Below are 18,364 nucleotides of genomic sequence, written 5' to 3'. Positions count from 1 at the left end.
CATCATGACCTTGTCCCAGATTACACATACATACACAGAAATGATAACGATTACAGTTATACACCGTAACAGCAATAAACGTCACCACTGTTGAAATGGCTGCCCTTCTAGCTGGTACTCATTAAATTTTCATAACCGTCCTTGGTACTATCCGAGAAGCTGATTTTCAAAACGAGGAAACTCCAGAAGTTCACTATGAACCCAACTAGGCTTCCCTAGACTCCCGCCCCCTTCATTCGTGGTATCGTTAAGCTAAACTGGGAATCTTCATCCATTGGGGAGTGTTTTCGGTACCAAGTTTTAGTTCCGAGTGGTTCTGGTACCGCTGTGAGGGGAAGAAGGAAGTTGATTGCAAAAACGTCATGAACTACCACAAACCAGACTGGAGAAATGACACATTAACTCTTGCAATTTTTATATTAGAATTTATAAGTGATTTGGTATGGAAATATTACAGGATGAAAATTGTAGAAGAACACTAACCTGTACAAGAAAGTATGTGATTACAAAGGTGCTTGTGCTTGTTTGCTTTTTATGTATAAAAGTTGAGAGAATAGAGAGACACAGGCTGTTTAGGTTTGTTGAAATGTGACCTTACGAAAAGTGGTTATGCATAGATAAAGAATTGAAAAAAACATGATTCATTGAACATTGCAACCCTTTCATATTCAATAAAAATCTCTGCCAAAAGCAGAGTCGACCGTACGACTCCGACTATATCATGAAGATGTGTTTATGAATCAAATAGAGATGATGCTAGGTATCCTGTACCATCGGTGGCAACCGTCACAAACACATACACAGGTAAGTCAATGGTTCACCTAAAAAACAGGGGACAATCAGCATCGGGAATTGCAACGAAACCATTTAATGATGAGGTAGCTTTCAGAATAATTTGAAACCTTTCTTCAAATAACGTAACAGGGTAAATAATAAGTATCGAAAAAATGCTTTATTAAACTTGGACATGACATTGCCTGACTTTCCAACTTTAACGGGCAAGAAATCCATATTAATTTCAAAATATGTTCTTCACAGAACAAAATACTTTTACTTAAAACATAATTGAAACCGAAAATTGAAAAAAAGACAATACGGTCGTCAGAATATTTGTTCGTGCATGTTACTTTCTTTTGTGTCAGGAGCAGAACAAAGCTTACCACCACACCACATCAGCCGAGACTGACCTTCACCCAGATCACACCAACATATCTAACAATATGTGATAACAATCACAGTCCTATCTTAAAAGCAAAAAACGTTACCGCTGTTTAAATGGCAGCTATTCTGGCTGGTACTATTTTCCTATCTATCCTGGTAACTACTGTGTGACTGCTTTACAAAACGAAACAAATCCAGAAGTTCGCTATGAACTCCAAATGGGCTTCCCTAGATTCTCGCCACTTTTCGTTGTGGTATGATGAGGCTAAAGTTCAACCAAGTTCTGGACACGATGGCAAGGGCAAAATATAATCCAATGTATGTGCACATATAACATCTATAAACCTGAGCTGTCTTCGCAAGCGATTTCACGGCAGGGTTTTATAATGCCGAAGCTTGGGCGGAATTGCTTGTTTCTGGGGTTATGGTATTAGTTGAGAGAGTGAGTTGAGGCTGTCACTGCTACATTGCTCTATCATGGCATCCTGTAGACAATATCATTTGGGCAAGCAAAACTATTGGCTGAGTGAGTGAGTGAGTGCGAGCGAGCGTGCGGGCGTGCGTGGGTGCGTGGGGCAGGGTGGGGCTGGGTGGTTAGATCAGTGGTGTGAGTGTGTGTGTGTGTGTATGTGTGTGTGTGTTTGGAGGGGGGGGATATGTGGGTGATTGGTTGGGTTTAGTGAGTGGGGGGTGCATCACAGTTATTTCAGCCGGCTGTTACACATGTCCACATTACGCATAGGCGAAATAGTCACCAGCATGACCTTGCCTCAGATTACTCCAACATACTCAGGGACGATAAGCGCTGAAAAAAATTAAGATCCACATTTTAGTCTGTACTTTTCCACTCTCTGTATCTACACGACAAGGTCAACCAATGTCATTGGCACAGCACACATATAGCATGACCAGATAGTATCACCCTCGTGATCTTCACTCAAATCACACCTACATATACATCTCGGAATGATATCACAGTCATATCTTAACAGCAATACATGTCACCACTTTTGAAATGGCTTCCCGTCTAGCTGGTGCTCTTTTCCTAGCTATCCTTGTAACTATCCAAGCAAATGCTTTACACTATGAAGGAAGTCCAGAAATTCGCTTTGAACCCAACTGGGCTTCCCTAGATTCCCGCCCATTTCCGTCGTGGTACGATGAAGCTAAACTCGGAATCTTCATCCACTGGGGAGTGTTCGCGGTACCAAGTTTTGGTTCAGAATGGTTCTGGGAACGCTGGGAGGGAACGAAGTCAGCTAACTACATAGACTTCATGAAGGACAACTACAGACCAGACTGGACATATGCAGATTTTGCTAAAGATTTTACAGCTGAATTCTATGATGCAAACACATGGGCGGAGCTATTTGCAGACTCAGGAGCTAAGTATGAGATGATTGCTACTATTCCTATACATTGCAGTAGATGGCTGTCCTGAACATGCCCCGATTTAACACCATGATTGTTTGTTTTAGGTACATTGTCTTTGTAAGCAAGCATCATGAAGGTTTCTGCAACTGGCCAACGAATGTCTCCTTCAACTGGAACTCCCAGATGGTTGGACCAAAACGTGACATTGTGGGTAAGAACGTACATGCTTTATAGTGCTAAGGATACAGTGCTTGGTCAGTGTAATGATCTGCTATGTAGTCAGCCCAACATGTGGATAAGCAGTTGTGAAATTCACTTTTCCTGAATAACGAATGAGGCGATAACAGGCGGAGTTAGGGAGTATCATATATATGGCAGATGTTCCTGTTTGCTTTCCAGACACTACGTTGCTCACCTGTGAGGATAGGTTCCAAGCAACATAGGATGGTCGGTAAGCGGCGACATAATGGATCGGATAATAGGATTCAGTCAGGCTCGGTGATCCGTTAGCATGGATGATTGCTCACAATATCAGGCACTGGATTGTCTGGTCAAGATTTGATTATAGTTCGAATATTGATTAGTGTGACATTAAACAACATAGAAACTAAGTCACTGATGAATACATGTGTTGTCAGGTGAGCTGGCACAGGCCATACGCAGCAATACTGACCTTCACTTCGGCCTGTATCACTCTCTGTTTGAGTGGTTCCACCCTCTCTATCTACAGGACAAGGCCAACAACTACACCACCGCCAAGTTTGTTGAGGTCAGCTTAACTAAATATGTCATTGATGGATTGTCAGTTGGGTAAGTGTCTTTAAGTGTGGTTGAATGAAGGTGGTGTGAGTGAATGAGGGTGATGTATGCCACCTTTGGCAATGTTCCATTACAATCACGACAGAGGACACCAGAAATCAAACAAAGGTTCTCAATGTGGATACTTCCTTCGAATATCTTACCCCTAATACATCACTGCCAATATTCTTGCAATTTGGTTAATCACTCTAAAGACATTTAGATTTTCATCAGACGTCTTCTTCACTGTCAGTCCTCCTAATCAGGAATTAGATACTCCATATCGTGCGAAATGCCTCGGAGCATGCGCGGGCGGGAGACTCATCACTTCTTCACAATTAAACTACTCCAACAAGATGCAGACATAAAGCGGAGGTGGTAGGGACTACTTCCTGATGTAATTGAGGTTTTATTCCTATTTATTGTTGGTTAATTCCTTCGAATACCATATCTCCATTACATGATAACCGGAATTCAACAGAGGGTTTGGTGGGACCTAGCATAAGGTACTCCAGGACAGCTGACATATGATGAAATATGAACACATAGAAACGTCCAAAAAAGCACAATAACTTGAAACTTACACTGCTAATATGATTATATTTCGCGTCACTTTGGCGGTCTGTGATGTCACTTCTGGGTCTTGTAATGTCACTTACGGTTGTATTGACGTCACTCTCATTGCTATGATGTCACTTTCGATAACCGGAAGAGATCTTCTTTCTATGACGTCACGTCCGGTTGCAGTGACATCATCTCCATTGCTGTCATCACTTCTGTTGGATCAGAGATCATCTCCAGACATTTTAGTGTACCTATGATATCCTTTCCTGTCTGCCACTGACCGCCCTTGCACTGGGTTTTAGCTGACTAACCAGTAGTTCTTCTTGAGAGAGGTTCATACCTTCTTGATCGACTCCATCTGGAACCTGGGCGGACGTACAAGATATGTTTTGCTGAGGAGCTTCAGGTTGATGATCATACACATCTCTGACGAATACGTTTTTGGCACTCGAAATACTAGAGAATAGAAACCTCCGCTAGTATTTTCGTTGGCTTCTTCACGAATGCTCCATTCTCAAGCAACGCCTGGATGTTAAAGTTTGCAAACGCCAAGTTGGTTCCGCCAGGTCCCAACGAGTTGGGGCGAGACAAAATTCCATTTGTCAGTGTCATCTCATGTAAAAATCATCACGGGGTAATGATGAGGAGTTGTTCGACAACCCGCCCAAATGCGACACCTTTACTTCCTAGCAAGTTGGGAGATGGATCAGTGTTGCTCGCCAACCCTGTTCCCCGTGTGTCTTCAAGTCTGTAGATGATTTCCCTGATGACCCATTTACCAGATGTTTTGATAAGGATTCGGGTGATTGAATATAGTCCCAGGCTGTCCGAGAATGATGAACGATGAGTCAGAAACGTCTCTACACACAGAACATCTTGATATCACGTGTTATGTTTAGCATACACAAGAAAGAAGTGACGTGTTTGTCGGACTGACTGAGTATGGCTTTACGCCGCTTAAGCAATATTCCAGCAACATCACGGCGGGGGACACCAGAAATGGGCTTCACACATTGTACCCATGTCGGGAATCGAACCGGGGTCTTCGGCGTGACGAGCGAAAGCTTTAACCACTAGGCTACCCGACCGCCATGACATTGCAGTATTTATAACAATAGATTAGGATAAGTAAGGATAAGATATATGGATGAACAATTTCTTTATTACAATTAGGAGCGATGTTTCGGTGTATGTTCTAACACTGTTATCAACCAAGTGATAATCACTTGCTTGATATTTGGTGTTAGAACCTACACCGAAACGTCGCTCCTAATTGTAATATAGAGGTTGTAAATTTGTAAGCATATTGGCCAGATTGGTAAGAGGTGAGTGAAAGGGTGAGCTGGGAGGTTAGATCAGTTCATCTGTGATGGGGGGTTGTACAGGGCGAACCATGAAAATAAGACATCATGTACAATTTCAGGAAAAGACTATTCCTGAGCTGTATGAGCTTGTGAACAACTACAAGCCCGACGTTGTTTGGTCTGACGGAGACTGGGAAGCCCCAGACACCTACTGGGGATCCAAGGAGTTTCTGACCTGGCTCTACAATGACAGGTATACAGCGGTTGTGATGGAAATGCATTGTGCCCATTAACGTTGTGGCATTGCATACATATACAGAGCGCTGACAAAGCAGGGTTGGTGGCTGACCATTCAGTGCACAAACAGACAAAACAATAACGGATTAAGTTTTTACAGCATTACATTGATATTATTCAACAGATTCATGTTCTTTCAACTCAAGCAAAGAAATCTATTGGCCACAAGCTTACTTGCCTTGAATACTATTTTACTGGCATTAGTCTAGTGGGCCAGTGTACCAGTGGAGTGTGCTTTATTGAATTCCATGGGTAACTGCAAAGCATTTAGGTTGGGAAATGAAACTAGGACGAACAAATCTATTCTACGCCACGCTAGAATTGTCACTTTTGCACAAATCTGTCATATTTTTGGTATTTAGGGGCTCTTGTATAGGGAATGATATTCATATATTTTGGCCTATACTTTGGGACAAATGACTATAAATCGACTAAACACTACACAGCACAGCACATGCTCTAGTCCCTGTGTACAATGGTTTACAATCCATTCTGAATATTTTCTCTTTGCAGCCCAGTGAAGGATACGGTTGTCACCAATGACAGATGGGGAAACGGAGACTCGTGTCATCATGGGGGGTTCCTGACATGCTCAGATAGGTACAATCCAGGTACTTAATTACCATATTTTCAGTGAGTGACTTTAAACCTGAATTTAGAGACGATCCAGTAATAACATGGCGGGGGATTCTAGAAATGGACCTTACAGACTGTACCCAACCCCTCACTGATAACCTACTAAGCTCACTATACCCATGTGGGGTCTCGAACTACAGGCCTTCCGTGTGATGCGAGAGTGCATTAACTACTGGGCTACCCTCTTACATGAAGAACTTATACAGACAAGGTTGGGTGCTACAGATAGGGCAACGCATGTTTATCTTTTTCACGAAAACTTGTTGTTATCACTGATTTTCAGTGATCCTTTCCTATCAGTATCTCCTCCATTTTGCCTTTTACGCCCAATGAAATCTATTTCGTCGGATAAACTAGATTAATTGTTCTTTGCAATGACGTTTTTCATACAATGCAGTTTCAAATGTATTATTGTATGTAGATTGTAATTATAGATTTGTGGTTCATGAATAGATTCTACTCTGAAGTAAAAATAATGGATCAAATCGTCATAGATTCAAAATATTATCTGTTCAGCGAAACTACAGCTGATTGTTCTTACATGCTAAAGGAGTTCTTCAGCCCAGAAAGTGGGAGAATGCGATGACAATTGACAAGAGATCCTGGGGATTCCGTCGAGAGGCTGCTCTTGATGATTTTCTGACCATGGACGATATTATAACAGAGCTAGCTGAAACTGTCAGGTATGAACACTAAAACTGTCAGGTGATAGAAGTGTATGTGTCTTGGGCCACACGGAACAAATGGTTGATATTAGGAGACATTTTCAATACTATCAATTTGGTCGTTTCCTACAAAAGAAAAACAGTGTGGCAACCCTTAAATCAAGTCACCACTGTTCATGACCCTTAACCCAGGTCCCCACTGGAGTAAAGTTGATGGAACAGTGTGACACTGGAAAAAGTGTGATAGATACTTGCCACCAAATGCATTGTGAATATGACTTTCAGTAGAAACTGCAGAATAGCCCAAACATGACTTGCTCATTGCTTTCTGAAACAAAAAACACAGGAAACAGTATATACTTAATAAAGTGGGAGGTGGGTGCTACAGACAGCAATATTTTTTTAAGGCAGTTATTACATGTTTGGTCTTCCATCCTTTAAAAAGTCCGTAGGACGTGTGTGCTGTGACTGTAAGGTGTGCCTGCTGAGAATGTAAGGTGTCTGTTGAGAATGTAAGGCGTACCCATTGACAATGTAAAGTGTGTCTGCTGAGAATGTGAGTTAATGAGTGAGTGAATGAATTGAACGTCACTTTGAACAATATTCCAGTTATAACATGACATGTCGGCTTCATGTGGGAGGAAAGCACGAAGTGATATAGGTTTAAAACGTGTATCACTTTGATGAAACCCTCGAGCATGTGTATGGTGCTGACAAACCTAGAAACATGATCGGAGCGAACCGGGATTCGAACCAACGACAAGAAACCCAGGTTTCTGGCGTGCCAAAGGGACGCAACTCTGCACAGCGAATTGCGACGCCTTAGGCAACTGGGCCACCCGTACTCACGCTCAGAATGTAAGGTATGTGTGGAGACTGTAAGGTTTGTCTTTTGAGAATGTAAGATGAGTATACTGAGGCTGTAAGATATAATTGAAGAAACTGTAAGGTTCACAATATTTCCACTCAAAACTAGAATCTTAATGATCTGGAAAATTAAAGACAAAGAATTATTTTGTCGACACAACCTAAACGGGACATTATTGCACAAACGATGTAGAGATGAAGCAAACACCTGTCGAGTGTTGTATATAGCCATGATCATCAGCATCTCACATCAACTTATCCACATCAGCAAGTGTAAATATATCTTCAGTTTAGATGAGAATTACCACCTTAGTTGCATTTCGCCAATAGTAACGTAAACATACATGAGTGAGTGAGTTGCGTGAAAGTCCAAGGTGATGTGGTGATGTGGGTCTAAGACGTTTACCACTACAAGCATAAATTGGAACTATGAGACCTTGAAACATAATATGGACTGGTACTTGAACCCACGGTCTTAGGTCTCAGTGAATTGTGGAGGGTTGACCGAGTTACCACGTTTTTGCATATCATAATTACAGAACATATGAAATACTGTCTGATTTTGTTAATTTTATTAACAGCTGTGGAGGTAACATGCTGATCAATGTGGGGCCAACCAAATATGGCATGATTGGTCCAATCTTTGAGGAGAGACTCCGTAATTTGGGAGAATGGCTGAAGGTGAATGGGGACGCCATCTACGCCACCAGACCTTGGCTTGCCCAGAATGACACAGTCACACCAGGAGTGTGGTAGGTACATTCAAGATCAGATAGTTATTATTTGCAAATGTTGTCATTCTTTAACTCTGACTGACCGAAATCCTTAATCAACTTTATTGTTGAAATTATGCTTGGCTTGGATTTCAGGATTACATTTCTTGCTTTGTAAACTTTTCAAAGTAACAACTTTGGTCTTAGGTTGATAAATCCCACAGTATCAGTGCTCCTTCATACTACACTGCGTGTTCTTTCTTCAGGTACACACAGAGAGCTGGGATAGTGTATGCCATTGTGCTGAACTGGCCACAGCCAGGTCAACTCCACCTTGGATCAGCTCTGCCAACTAATGGAACACAAGTCAGCCTCCTTGGGTACACTGGAAACTTCTCCTGGAAGCATGCTTCACCCAAAGGAATCAGTATCACAATCCCTCCCATCCCTGTCAACCAGATGCCATGTCAGTGGGGATGGGTCTTCTCACTGACATAAATGGTTGATAATATGACGGGTCCCTGTAAGAGCAATGACATGAATAGTTGACAATGGGAAGGAACTTTATAATGACATGAATAGCTGACAATGGGAAGGAACTTTACAATGACATGAATAGTTGGCAATTTGATGTATCTTCATACTGTTATAATTCGTTAACAATAGAATTAGATTCCTCAAAGTCATAATTGGCTGACAATGAACCTTCACAATCACATGAAAGGGCCACAATTAATGGGACTGACATTCACAATAAAATGGGTGACAATGGGATGAGTCCAAATAAACATATATATTTGGTATTTAACTTACATTTACAAATAAAAGTTTTGCTCTGATAATGAAATGAATGTTTCCTTGACTACATATATATATAAACATTATGATAACCATACTTGCTTTGTTTGTTTGTTCAATATATATATGTTAAATCTTCAGATTCCTGACAAAAACATGGTCTGGTGCAAGTGCATTGGTTATCGCCCTTGAATGTACACGGTGTAACAGAAAATGCTAAACATGCATGACACTTATTAGATGATGAAGCTAAAATAATACTAAGCAGTGTTTACATACATGTGTGGCGGAAATAACATAATGATGTGATGGGATTTCAAAAAGAACTCTTCTCATCCGAAGTCCGTTACATGTATCTTGTAGACATGACCAAATAGGTTCACCCCATCAGTAACTTGTCTGCTCACTCTATGCCTACCTACACATGTCATTCTCGAACACCTTGTAGGCATGATCTAATAGGCATGATCAGTAAGGTGTGGGATGACTCATCACCCTAGTAAACACGTCACCATATCAGCAAGGTGTGTTATACATCACATTCTGATACTTTGCAGACCTTGCAGCGGGGGACTACTTCCTGCTGTAATATAGGTGGTATTCTTAGAATGATACACAATGATAACTATTGTTTGATAATTCCATCTTTACATCTATCACATCATAGCCAGAATTCACCAGACGGTTTGGTTGGATCCAGCATATAGTATTCAGGATAGCTGAAAAGTTAAGAAAATGCACTTGCACTGTAAATACCGGTATGTTGGCATACCGTTATGTTGGCATTCCTATGATGTCACTTCCGTTTCCATGGATGATCCCTTCCCGTTTCGATCACGTCACTCCCGGTTGCATTGACGTCACATCCTGTGCATATGACCTCGATGTTGACCTTCCAGATAGCCTAGTGCAAAAACCAGTTAACCTATGGTCTGACGCACCATGGATCAAGAGGTCAACCTACCTAATTAGGTTGTTGTCGATTAAGTCCAAAATGACACTGCCCTCTGTGTCAGGAAATATCTAACGCAGACACAATGTAGTTCTGCATGACCGCATCTTTCGGAGATGATGGTGTTTAAGCGGCCTGCAACTGTAGAGTCGTTTCTAGTGTCGACTATGTTGCCGCGTAGGTGTGAGAGAATATTCCCTTGCTCGCACTGGAAACAATAGCGTGTCAGTGTGGTTCACAGTCCCACTTAGGACAGAGGTGGAGGACTGGCAGTATCCTAGCGGACCTCCCCATAGACTCATTCTTGGCAGTCAACCCTGGTACTGCTCGCAGACTGGTTCTACCGCATTCTAATACTTGTGTGAGGGGGGGAGAAGGTGAGTGTATGTAGCAGCAATAAATTTGTTTCACTATAGCTGGTGCTATTTTCTTTGTGACTATCCGTGTGGTTGCTTTACACAAATCCAGAAATCGAACAACAGTTAACATAGTGTATGGATACTACCTCTATAACAACACAGCCAATATTCTTGGACTTTGATGCACATCTTTAGATTTTCAACATACGTTATCTTTACTGTCACCCATTCTAATCAGTTGTTATTAATACCGCATATCGTGTCAATGTCTCAGCGCATGCGCGAATAGGGAAAAATGTCACTTCTTTTCAAAAACTGCTTCCACTAGATATATTGGGGAGGTGGCAGGGGCTACCTCCTGTTGTAATATAGGCAGAATTCTCAGAATTATTCACTGGATGATGTGATGTGATGTGATTGAGGGAAATGACGTCAGGTTAACGGAAGTGAGGTCTTCAAAACCGAATGAGGTCATTCCAAGCAATGGTAGTGGCGTCAAGACAACCAGAAGTGATGTCATGGAGTGGGAGTGACGTCATAGGAATGCCAATAGAACAGTATTTGCAGTTGTCAAGACATTGTGGATGTCCTTAACATGTCCTTAAAGGGCAAGTTCACACGAAAATAAACCTATTTTTCTTGTACTTTTTCATCATGAACAGTATTTACACAGTAGTTTCGAGGCAAAACAATAAAAATATTACATGTATCTAATTTATTTTATTCATAAAATCGGTTCATATTTTTCACATTTACAGAGAGCTCTATTCCCATAATAAACACACCATGGCTTATGCCCCTTGCAATATGACGTCATTGGTGCCAATTGATAAAGGAATGACGTCATAAGACTTTATTAGACGCGTTTCACGTGGTGTATGTAGAGGTGTGTGGCTCTATCTTCTCAGATGCGCAGCCTATTGTTTTGTTCGGTGCCGAGCTGTCCAAGATACAACTCTAAGCACAATTACTATAAAATTATTTCGTTTTCCAAAATCGCGACTGAGAAGACAACAATGCATGGATAACATACTGTAAGATTCGCGATTATTGTTGGAAGGTTCCGTTGTATGAATTGCGCTTATTCATTCATTTGTGTTGCGCATATTGGCTCTTGCTGAGTTGCTGTCGTCTTCCGTGAGAGTTGAGATACCTGCTGGTTCTGAAACCACAGGACCATATGTAACTAATAATAACAATAAAAACATTCGCCAAAAAAATATAGACGAGGCCGAAGGCCGTTTTTGTTACTATTATTATTTAGATGGTCCTGTGCTGAAATTGATCTGAAGTGGATGGTCTACGATCCTTATATGGAAACGGGCTAAAGGGACAGCACTCGCATGAAGACCCTGACTGGGATGATTTTGTAAACAAACGCCATAAAGTTGAAGTAACTTGATCAGGTAAATTTGCTGTTTTGTTTATTCTAACCATAGCAGTATTTAAGAAATGTATTTTAGCAGGGGTAGGGTGATATTTGTACATAGTTTCACTTGATAATCATGATCATCCGCGATGTTGTCTCGTTCATATGTTCACTTCCAGCCTGGTTATGTCGATACTCCTGATCAGCTGATCTTTGCAGTATGCAGCAAACTCCTGTTGATGGAGTAAGTTGTGTTACGTAATGTTTTAGTTTTACAGCCATTCCCGTCTGGAATTAAAACAAATCATCTCATTTCGGTAATTAATAAACTTTATAATAACACAGGAAAACAAATTATTATTTTTTTTTATATTTAAACTCAATGAAATTATGTATGTGTGTGTTTGTGTGTGTATCTAATCTTTCAATAATCATGTACAATCATTAAGATTCAGACTGTTGAATCAAACAGCCGCAAAAATACATCGTTGTTTATTTCTTTTATTTAGGCTTTATAAATGTTTTTATTTAAAAATATATCTGGTTTTGCTGGTTTGTAGCTGACAAAATATTCAGTCACTATCCAAAATCATCGCCCACCGACCACCCAAAAGTATTCAGATTCCATGTTCAATGCAATTTACACACATATACAATTTATACTAGCATATGTATACATGAAAAAAAATCAAGTTACCATTTTTGATTTTGTGATAGTGAGATATAGATGACAAAAGTGTTAATGTTTCTATGTTGTATCTTTCAAATATGAAGTTTCGAGCCAAGTCATGCCAGACACCGATGCCCAAAAAGGACAGGTCCCCAGTCCATCATGGTGTACATTCACTGTCCAATGTACACCAGAAGCATGGCACACCGTGCTTCACAGTATGAGGTACAAAATAACATTTTGACAATAAATAATCACACAATGTAAATATACTAGCCACATAAAGAAACTGTGCACGGAGAAAATATATTCTGGATTGAAATACAACACAGCAAGAACAAAATGATGCAGACGCTGTAGCAGCTGACTGATCGGACCATAATAAAATGTCAACGGGACCTGAACAACATCTGTTACGATGACGTCAGAAGATCAAAATGGAGTGGGGGGTCAAACGACAAAGTCACAAAGTCAATAACGGGTATGACCACCCTGTGCGTGAATCACAGCAGTGCATCGGCGACGCATGGAGTCCACCAAATGGGCATGGAAGGCCTGGGGAATGGCCTGCCATATCCTCCTCAAATCCTGTGCCAAGTCACGGACGTTATCTGGAGGATGTGGAAGACGACGCAGACGGCGCTCCATTTCATCCCACACATGCTCTATTTGGGAGAGATCTGGAGAATTTGCAGGCCATGGCAGTAACATGACATTGTTATGGTGAAGGAAATTCATTGCGACCCTAGCCGTGTGAGGACGAACGTTGTCCTGTTGAAATTTCAATCCCGGGCCATGTCGTTGCAGGAAAGGAATGACCACAGGCCTCAGAATCTGATCTCTGTAGCCAACACCGGTGAGATTGCCCTGAACAACCACCAAAGGGGTTCGCTGCCGTGCTGTTATCCCACCCCAAATCATCACAGAGCCACCTCCAAAAAGATTCCTCTCCACAATACAGTTGCGTGCATAACGTTCTCCCAAACGCCGGTAGACACGTTTGCGCCGTCACTGTGGGAAATGTTGAACCTCGATTCATCTGTAAAGACAACATTTCTCCACCATATTCGAGGTTGGCGAACATGATTTCGTCACCATCTTAGACGGTTGACTCGATGACGGTGTGTCAGGATGGGACGTATGGCAGGGCGTCGTGGTCGAATCCCGTACTGACGTAAACGATTCCTGACAGTGTTTGGATGGATACGGCGCAGTCCAGGAATTGTCTGGGACGTCGTTACTGCCGTATGGAACCTGTGTCGGAGATGTGTAACTCGAATGCATCTGTCCTGTCTTGGCGTCGTTATTCGGGGACGTCCTGAACGTGGGTGGTCGGCAACGTCATTTGTGTTCTGATAACGCCTCACCAATGCCGATATCGTGTTACGATGGCATTGGAAATGTGTTGCCACCTGTTGTTGCCTCATTCCCGCTCGGATCATTCCAATGGCTTCATGACGCTGTGCAGCTGTCAATCTTGCCATGATTTGCTTGTGATATGCTTGTGTCTGCGCCTGAGAAGTTTTGAATTTTTGAATGACCACAGATCATGCTTTTCAAAGTGACAGCGAATTTTGAGTTGCACATGCTGTGTACAGCTGCACAGGATGCACGTGCAGTAACACATTAATGACGTCACATCGCATGGCACGTGCATGAGCGTTTGAATGTCTCCAATAATTGCTGTGTTCAAACCTATATTTCATATATGGACGGTGTGCCCTGATATCTATATTTTCTCCGTGCACAGTTTCTTTATGTGGCTAGTATACTTTATGCAAATAATTTCTGTATTGAACTATTTTGTGTATCTATTATATTCTATATTGTTGTCTTTTGTTGTAAAAGTGTAGTGTGGAAGACAAATGAAAGTTTACTGTGAATGACATATAAAAGTTTAGATCTGATACAACCAATTATCTATTAAATAGCTCGGTAAACGAAGGGCTCATAACGTCATGACATTTTCACACTTATTGTGAGCTCGCTACATTGATTGTGAGAAAAATTAGTGTATATTTTCAAACACTGGTAATTACTAATTCTAAAATTGCGTTTTGTTTAAAACAAGAAAGAGTGAGTGAGTGAGTATGGTTTTACGCCGTTTTTAGCAATATTCCAGCAATATCACGGCGGGGGTCACCAGAAATGGGCTTCACACATTGTACCCATGTCGGGAATCGAACCCGGGTCTTCGGCGTGACGAGCGAACGCTTTAACCACTAGGCTACCCGACCGCCCCTAAAACAAGAAAGAAAGTGATTTTTGCGTGTACACTTCCCCTTTTACTGACAGTTATCATTGATAACTAAAAGCTAGGACCCACCAAACCCTCCAGTATTCTGGCTATGATGTACTGGAGGTAAGGTTTTCGAAGAAATGATTCACTTTGAATGAGTGAGTGAGTGAGTAAGTATGGTTTTACGCCGCTTTTAGCAATATTCCAGCAATATCACGGCTGGGGACACCAGAAATGGGCTTCACACACTGTACCCATGTCGGGAATCAAACCCAGGTCTTTGGCGTGACGAGCGAACTCTTTAACCACTGGGCTACACGACCGTCCCTGATTCACTTTGAACCCAAATGGGCTTCCCTAAATTAACACATTTTGTCGTGGAGCGATTTATCTACATTGGGAATCTCCATCCACCGAGCTGTGTTATCGGAACCAAGTTTGGGTTCGGAGTGGTTCTAGGAGCGCTGGGTGGGGAAATAGGAAGCTGATTACAAGACTTCTTGGAGAACAACTATGCAAACCAGACTAGATTACAACTGAATAATGCCCATAAATAACGGCCATATTGAAAGTAAGATTATAACCTCTTGAACAAATCGCTGTCAATACACGTCTACTCATCAGCAAGAACCAAGAAGGTTGAGACTCGCTACGACCCCACATGGAAGTCCCTAGATTCCAGGCCATTACCGACATGGTATGATGAAGCTAAAGTGGGAATCTTTGTGTCCATTCTAATGTTTTCAGTACCAAGCTTTGGAAACGAGTGGTTTGGGAACGCTGGCAAGTAGTCACGAATCCAAAGTATGTGCAGTACATGCAGGACAACTATAAACCTGACTTCACCTATGCTGACTTCGCAAGTGACTTCACGGCAGAGTTTTATGATGCCGGGGCTTAGGCTGAATTGTTTGCTGCTTCTGGGGCTAAGTAATATTATGATGTTAATAATTCAGTGCGTGAATAATTCAGTGCGTGAACAATTCAGTGAGTGAAAAATTCAGTGAGTGAATGAGTGCATTCACACACATTGACAGGCATATGGTGCTAAAACCTAGGGTCATGGGATTGGGATGACTGATTTGACACACGCACAAAGGGACACATTTGTATGACAATTAATTTTATTAAATTATTGGACATAATGTTTGACTTTTTTAAGAATATATGTGATAAAACACTTCCAGTACATACACATTAACCCATTACAACAAAGGCCGTGCCTAAAGCACGTCTGGAACTGATCATTTCAGGATGTCCAATGATTCTAAATGAAAACAAGTTGTATTGGCTTAAGTGACACTTTGTTCATAGTTGCACCTTGAACTCTATTTGCATATTCAAATATGAATCCAATATGTTACCTCAGTTTATGCTGTTTTCAGATACATTGTTTATATATCAAAATATTGTGATGGGTTTTCTACATGGGCGACCAATGTCAGTTTTAACTGGAACTCAATGATGGTCGGCCCAAAGAGAGATCTTGTTTGTTACTATACACAATAATATTTCAGATTACACTGAAGTAATTAATTCTATTTTTCAAATCATTTTAAGATGCTAGATCTCCTCTAGTTTGCTGAAACAAAGTTTCTGAAATGTGCAAACAAATTAAAATGTTGGGAAGATTTCAAAGAATTCAAAGAAAGAAATCTCCAAAGAAAATCAGTATGGGAAGGAAACTGTGTACTCCAAGCAGCATATTTTCAGTTTCATCATAAAAGAATCAATCTGAAAAAGTATTTGAAAATTTAATTTATATTCTGACAAGTTTGAATATGAATAATCTGTAAGCCAAGTATTAATAATGAGGCCTTATGTAATCACTAGGAGAGATGACTCAAGCACTCAAATCAAAAACGGACCTGCACCTTGGCCTGTACCATTGCCTGGAAGGCTGGTTTCACCCTCTCTATCTACAGGACAAGGCCAACAACTTCGTACAATGTGCGAAGGCCATTTCGAGTGTTGTCTTCCATGATATAGCCAGTGGCGTAACACCATACTCACTCCTTCACGAAAGGTAAAGCTCACCTCCCCAAAAGACTGTAGTACATACTAGACATCAATCTGCAACAACTGATACTGATAGAGTTATAAGCCACACTGACTCATCGGTCATTGTCATGTTCTCCAAGAAATCGAACAAATTTTTGTAATTCTTATAGTCACTTGACCTGGTTCATCAGTCGAATTCATTATTTCTGTCATGTGGAGCTTATCTGAAACTGGTCCACAGCATTAAATGTAATGTTGTTTCAGTGTGTACTATGAACATATCACATCATGTGCCATGAAAGTCACTCTGACTGGTCGAGCATCATTATGTTCTTTATGTACCCAAGAAACAGGGCATCAATCAATTTCAGGCACAGATTACCCCTGAGCTGTATGAGCTTGTGAACAACTACAAGCCCGACATTGTTTGGTCTGACGGAGATCAGGAGGTCCCAGACACCTACAGGGGATCCAAGGAGTTTCTGGCCTGGGTCTATAATGACAGGTTTACAGCGATTGTGCTTGAAATTCAGTGCACTTATTTACATTTGGACATACACAATGATTCAATATACAGAAACCCGACATTGGAAGGTTGGTAGCTAACCATTAAGCTCACAAATGCCAAAAATATAAACGATTAAGTATCACATCATCACATCATCACATTGATACTATTCAACAAATGTATATTCTGTCAATTTTGTTAATGGCTGGACGAGCACTTTACATGTCGACTGGTTACTCTGGCTACCACCTATAAAATTACTTTTCATTAAATAATAATTTCCTGATTTTAGGCCTGTCTGAAAATATGAAGAATTGGTTTCAGAAATCAAATCAATCTCTTCCGTCTCACTCTAGGTTTCCCTTGCTCATATATTTCATAGACTTTGCTTCCTGTCCTGGATGATTATTTGACCATGAAAGAGATTATAGCCATCCTTGTTGAAACTCTCAGGTGAGTAAACTGAAACTGTTGTGATAGAATTTTATATGACATGTGCAACACGTAGCATGTGGTTGATAGTATGAGCAAGGTCCCACATTGTCAATTGTAAAATGGCACAAAATGTGCCTCGACGCAAATTGTGTCCACTGATACTGTTTGGTGTTTCTGCTGTAAAGTGTGACTGTAAGGTAGTGGTGATAAAATAGGGTTTAACGTCGTGTTGAAGCTATGTGCATACACGCGTGCCTGTGTCTGTGTGTGGCTGCTTGTGTCAGTCCGGACGAATGTGCGATTTATAGTGCTAGCCCACTGAGATACCAAGCCGCAGTTTAGCATGAATGCCCCACTCAGGCACAGTATACTGACTCCGAGCCGACCAGTCCTCGTTTTAGCCACTTCATGCCGAGCGACAGAGTAGAGTAACAACAATCGCCATCTTTTAACATACTTTGGTATGACACGGTCGGGGATCGAACCAACGACTTTCCGCTCTCCAGGCAGACGCTTCTCCCACTAAACCACGGAGGCGAGCAGACTGTAAGCCGTGACTGATAATGCTGTAAGGTGTGTCTGTGGAGACTGTAAGTAGTATCTGTGGAGAAGGTTAAGCGTGTCTGTAGAGACTGTGAGGTGTCTTTGTGGAGT

General features: G+C 41.3%; 1 protein-coding gene across 1 annotated transcript; it reads left to right on the top strand.

The window, feature by feature from the left end:
- Window positions 1-2,164: 2,164 nt before the first annotated feature.
- On the top strand, window positions 2,165-9,146 carry LOC139473560 (alpha-L-fucosidase-like). The gene is made up of 8 exons (XM_071256210.1): window positions 2,165-2,550; window positions 2,640-2,746; window positions 3,174-3,304; window positions 5,321-5,454; window positions 6,012-6,109; window positions 6,685-6,817; window positions 8,248-8,418; window positions 8,646-9,146. Exons 1-8 carry the CDS (start codon window positions 2,177-2,179, stop codon window positions 8,875-8,877), a joined length of 1,380 nt encoding a protein of 459 aa, XP_071112311.1. The 5' UTR covers window positions 2,165-2,176; the 3' UTR covers window positions 8,878-9,146.
- The last annotated feature ends 9,218 nt before the right edge of the window (window positions 9,147-18,364 follow it).

Source organism: Haliotis cracherodii, unplaced genomic scaffold (assembly GCF_022045235.1).
Source record: "Haliotis cracherodii isolate W230 unplaced genomic scaffold, xgHalCrac1.p SCAF_3, whole genome shotgun sequence".
In the NCBI taxonomy this organism is placed as follows: domain Eukaryota; kingdom Metazoa; phylum Mollusca; class Gastropoda; order Lepetellida; family Haliotidae; genus Haliotis; species Haliotis cracherodii.
This window is presented reverse-complemented; position numbering and strand designations above follow the sequence as displayed.

Excerpts from the sequence above, each read along its gene's own strand:
- LOC139473560 (XM_071256210.1), top strand. The coding sequence starts at position 2,177 with ATGGCTTCCCGTCTAGCTGGTGCTCTTTTCCTAGCTATCCTTGTAACT. Across the intron at positions 3,305-5,320 it reads CCACCGCCAAGTTTGTTGAG|GAAAAGACTATTCCTGAGCT; the intron begins GTCAGCTTAACT and ends GTACAATTTCAG. Across the intron at positions 6,818-8,247 it reads GAGCTAGCTGAAACTGTCAG|CTGTGGAGGTAACATGCTGA; the intron begins GTATGAACACTA and ends TTTTATTAACAG.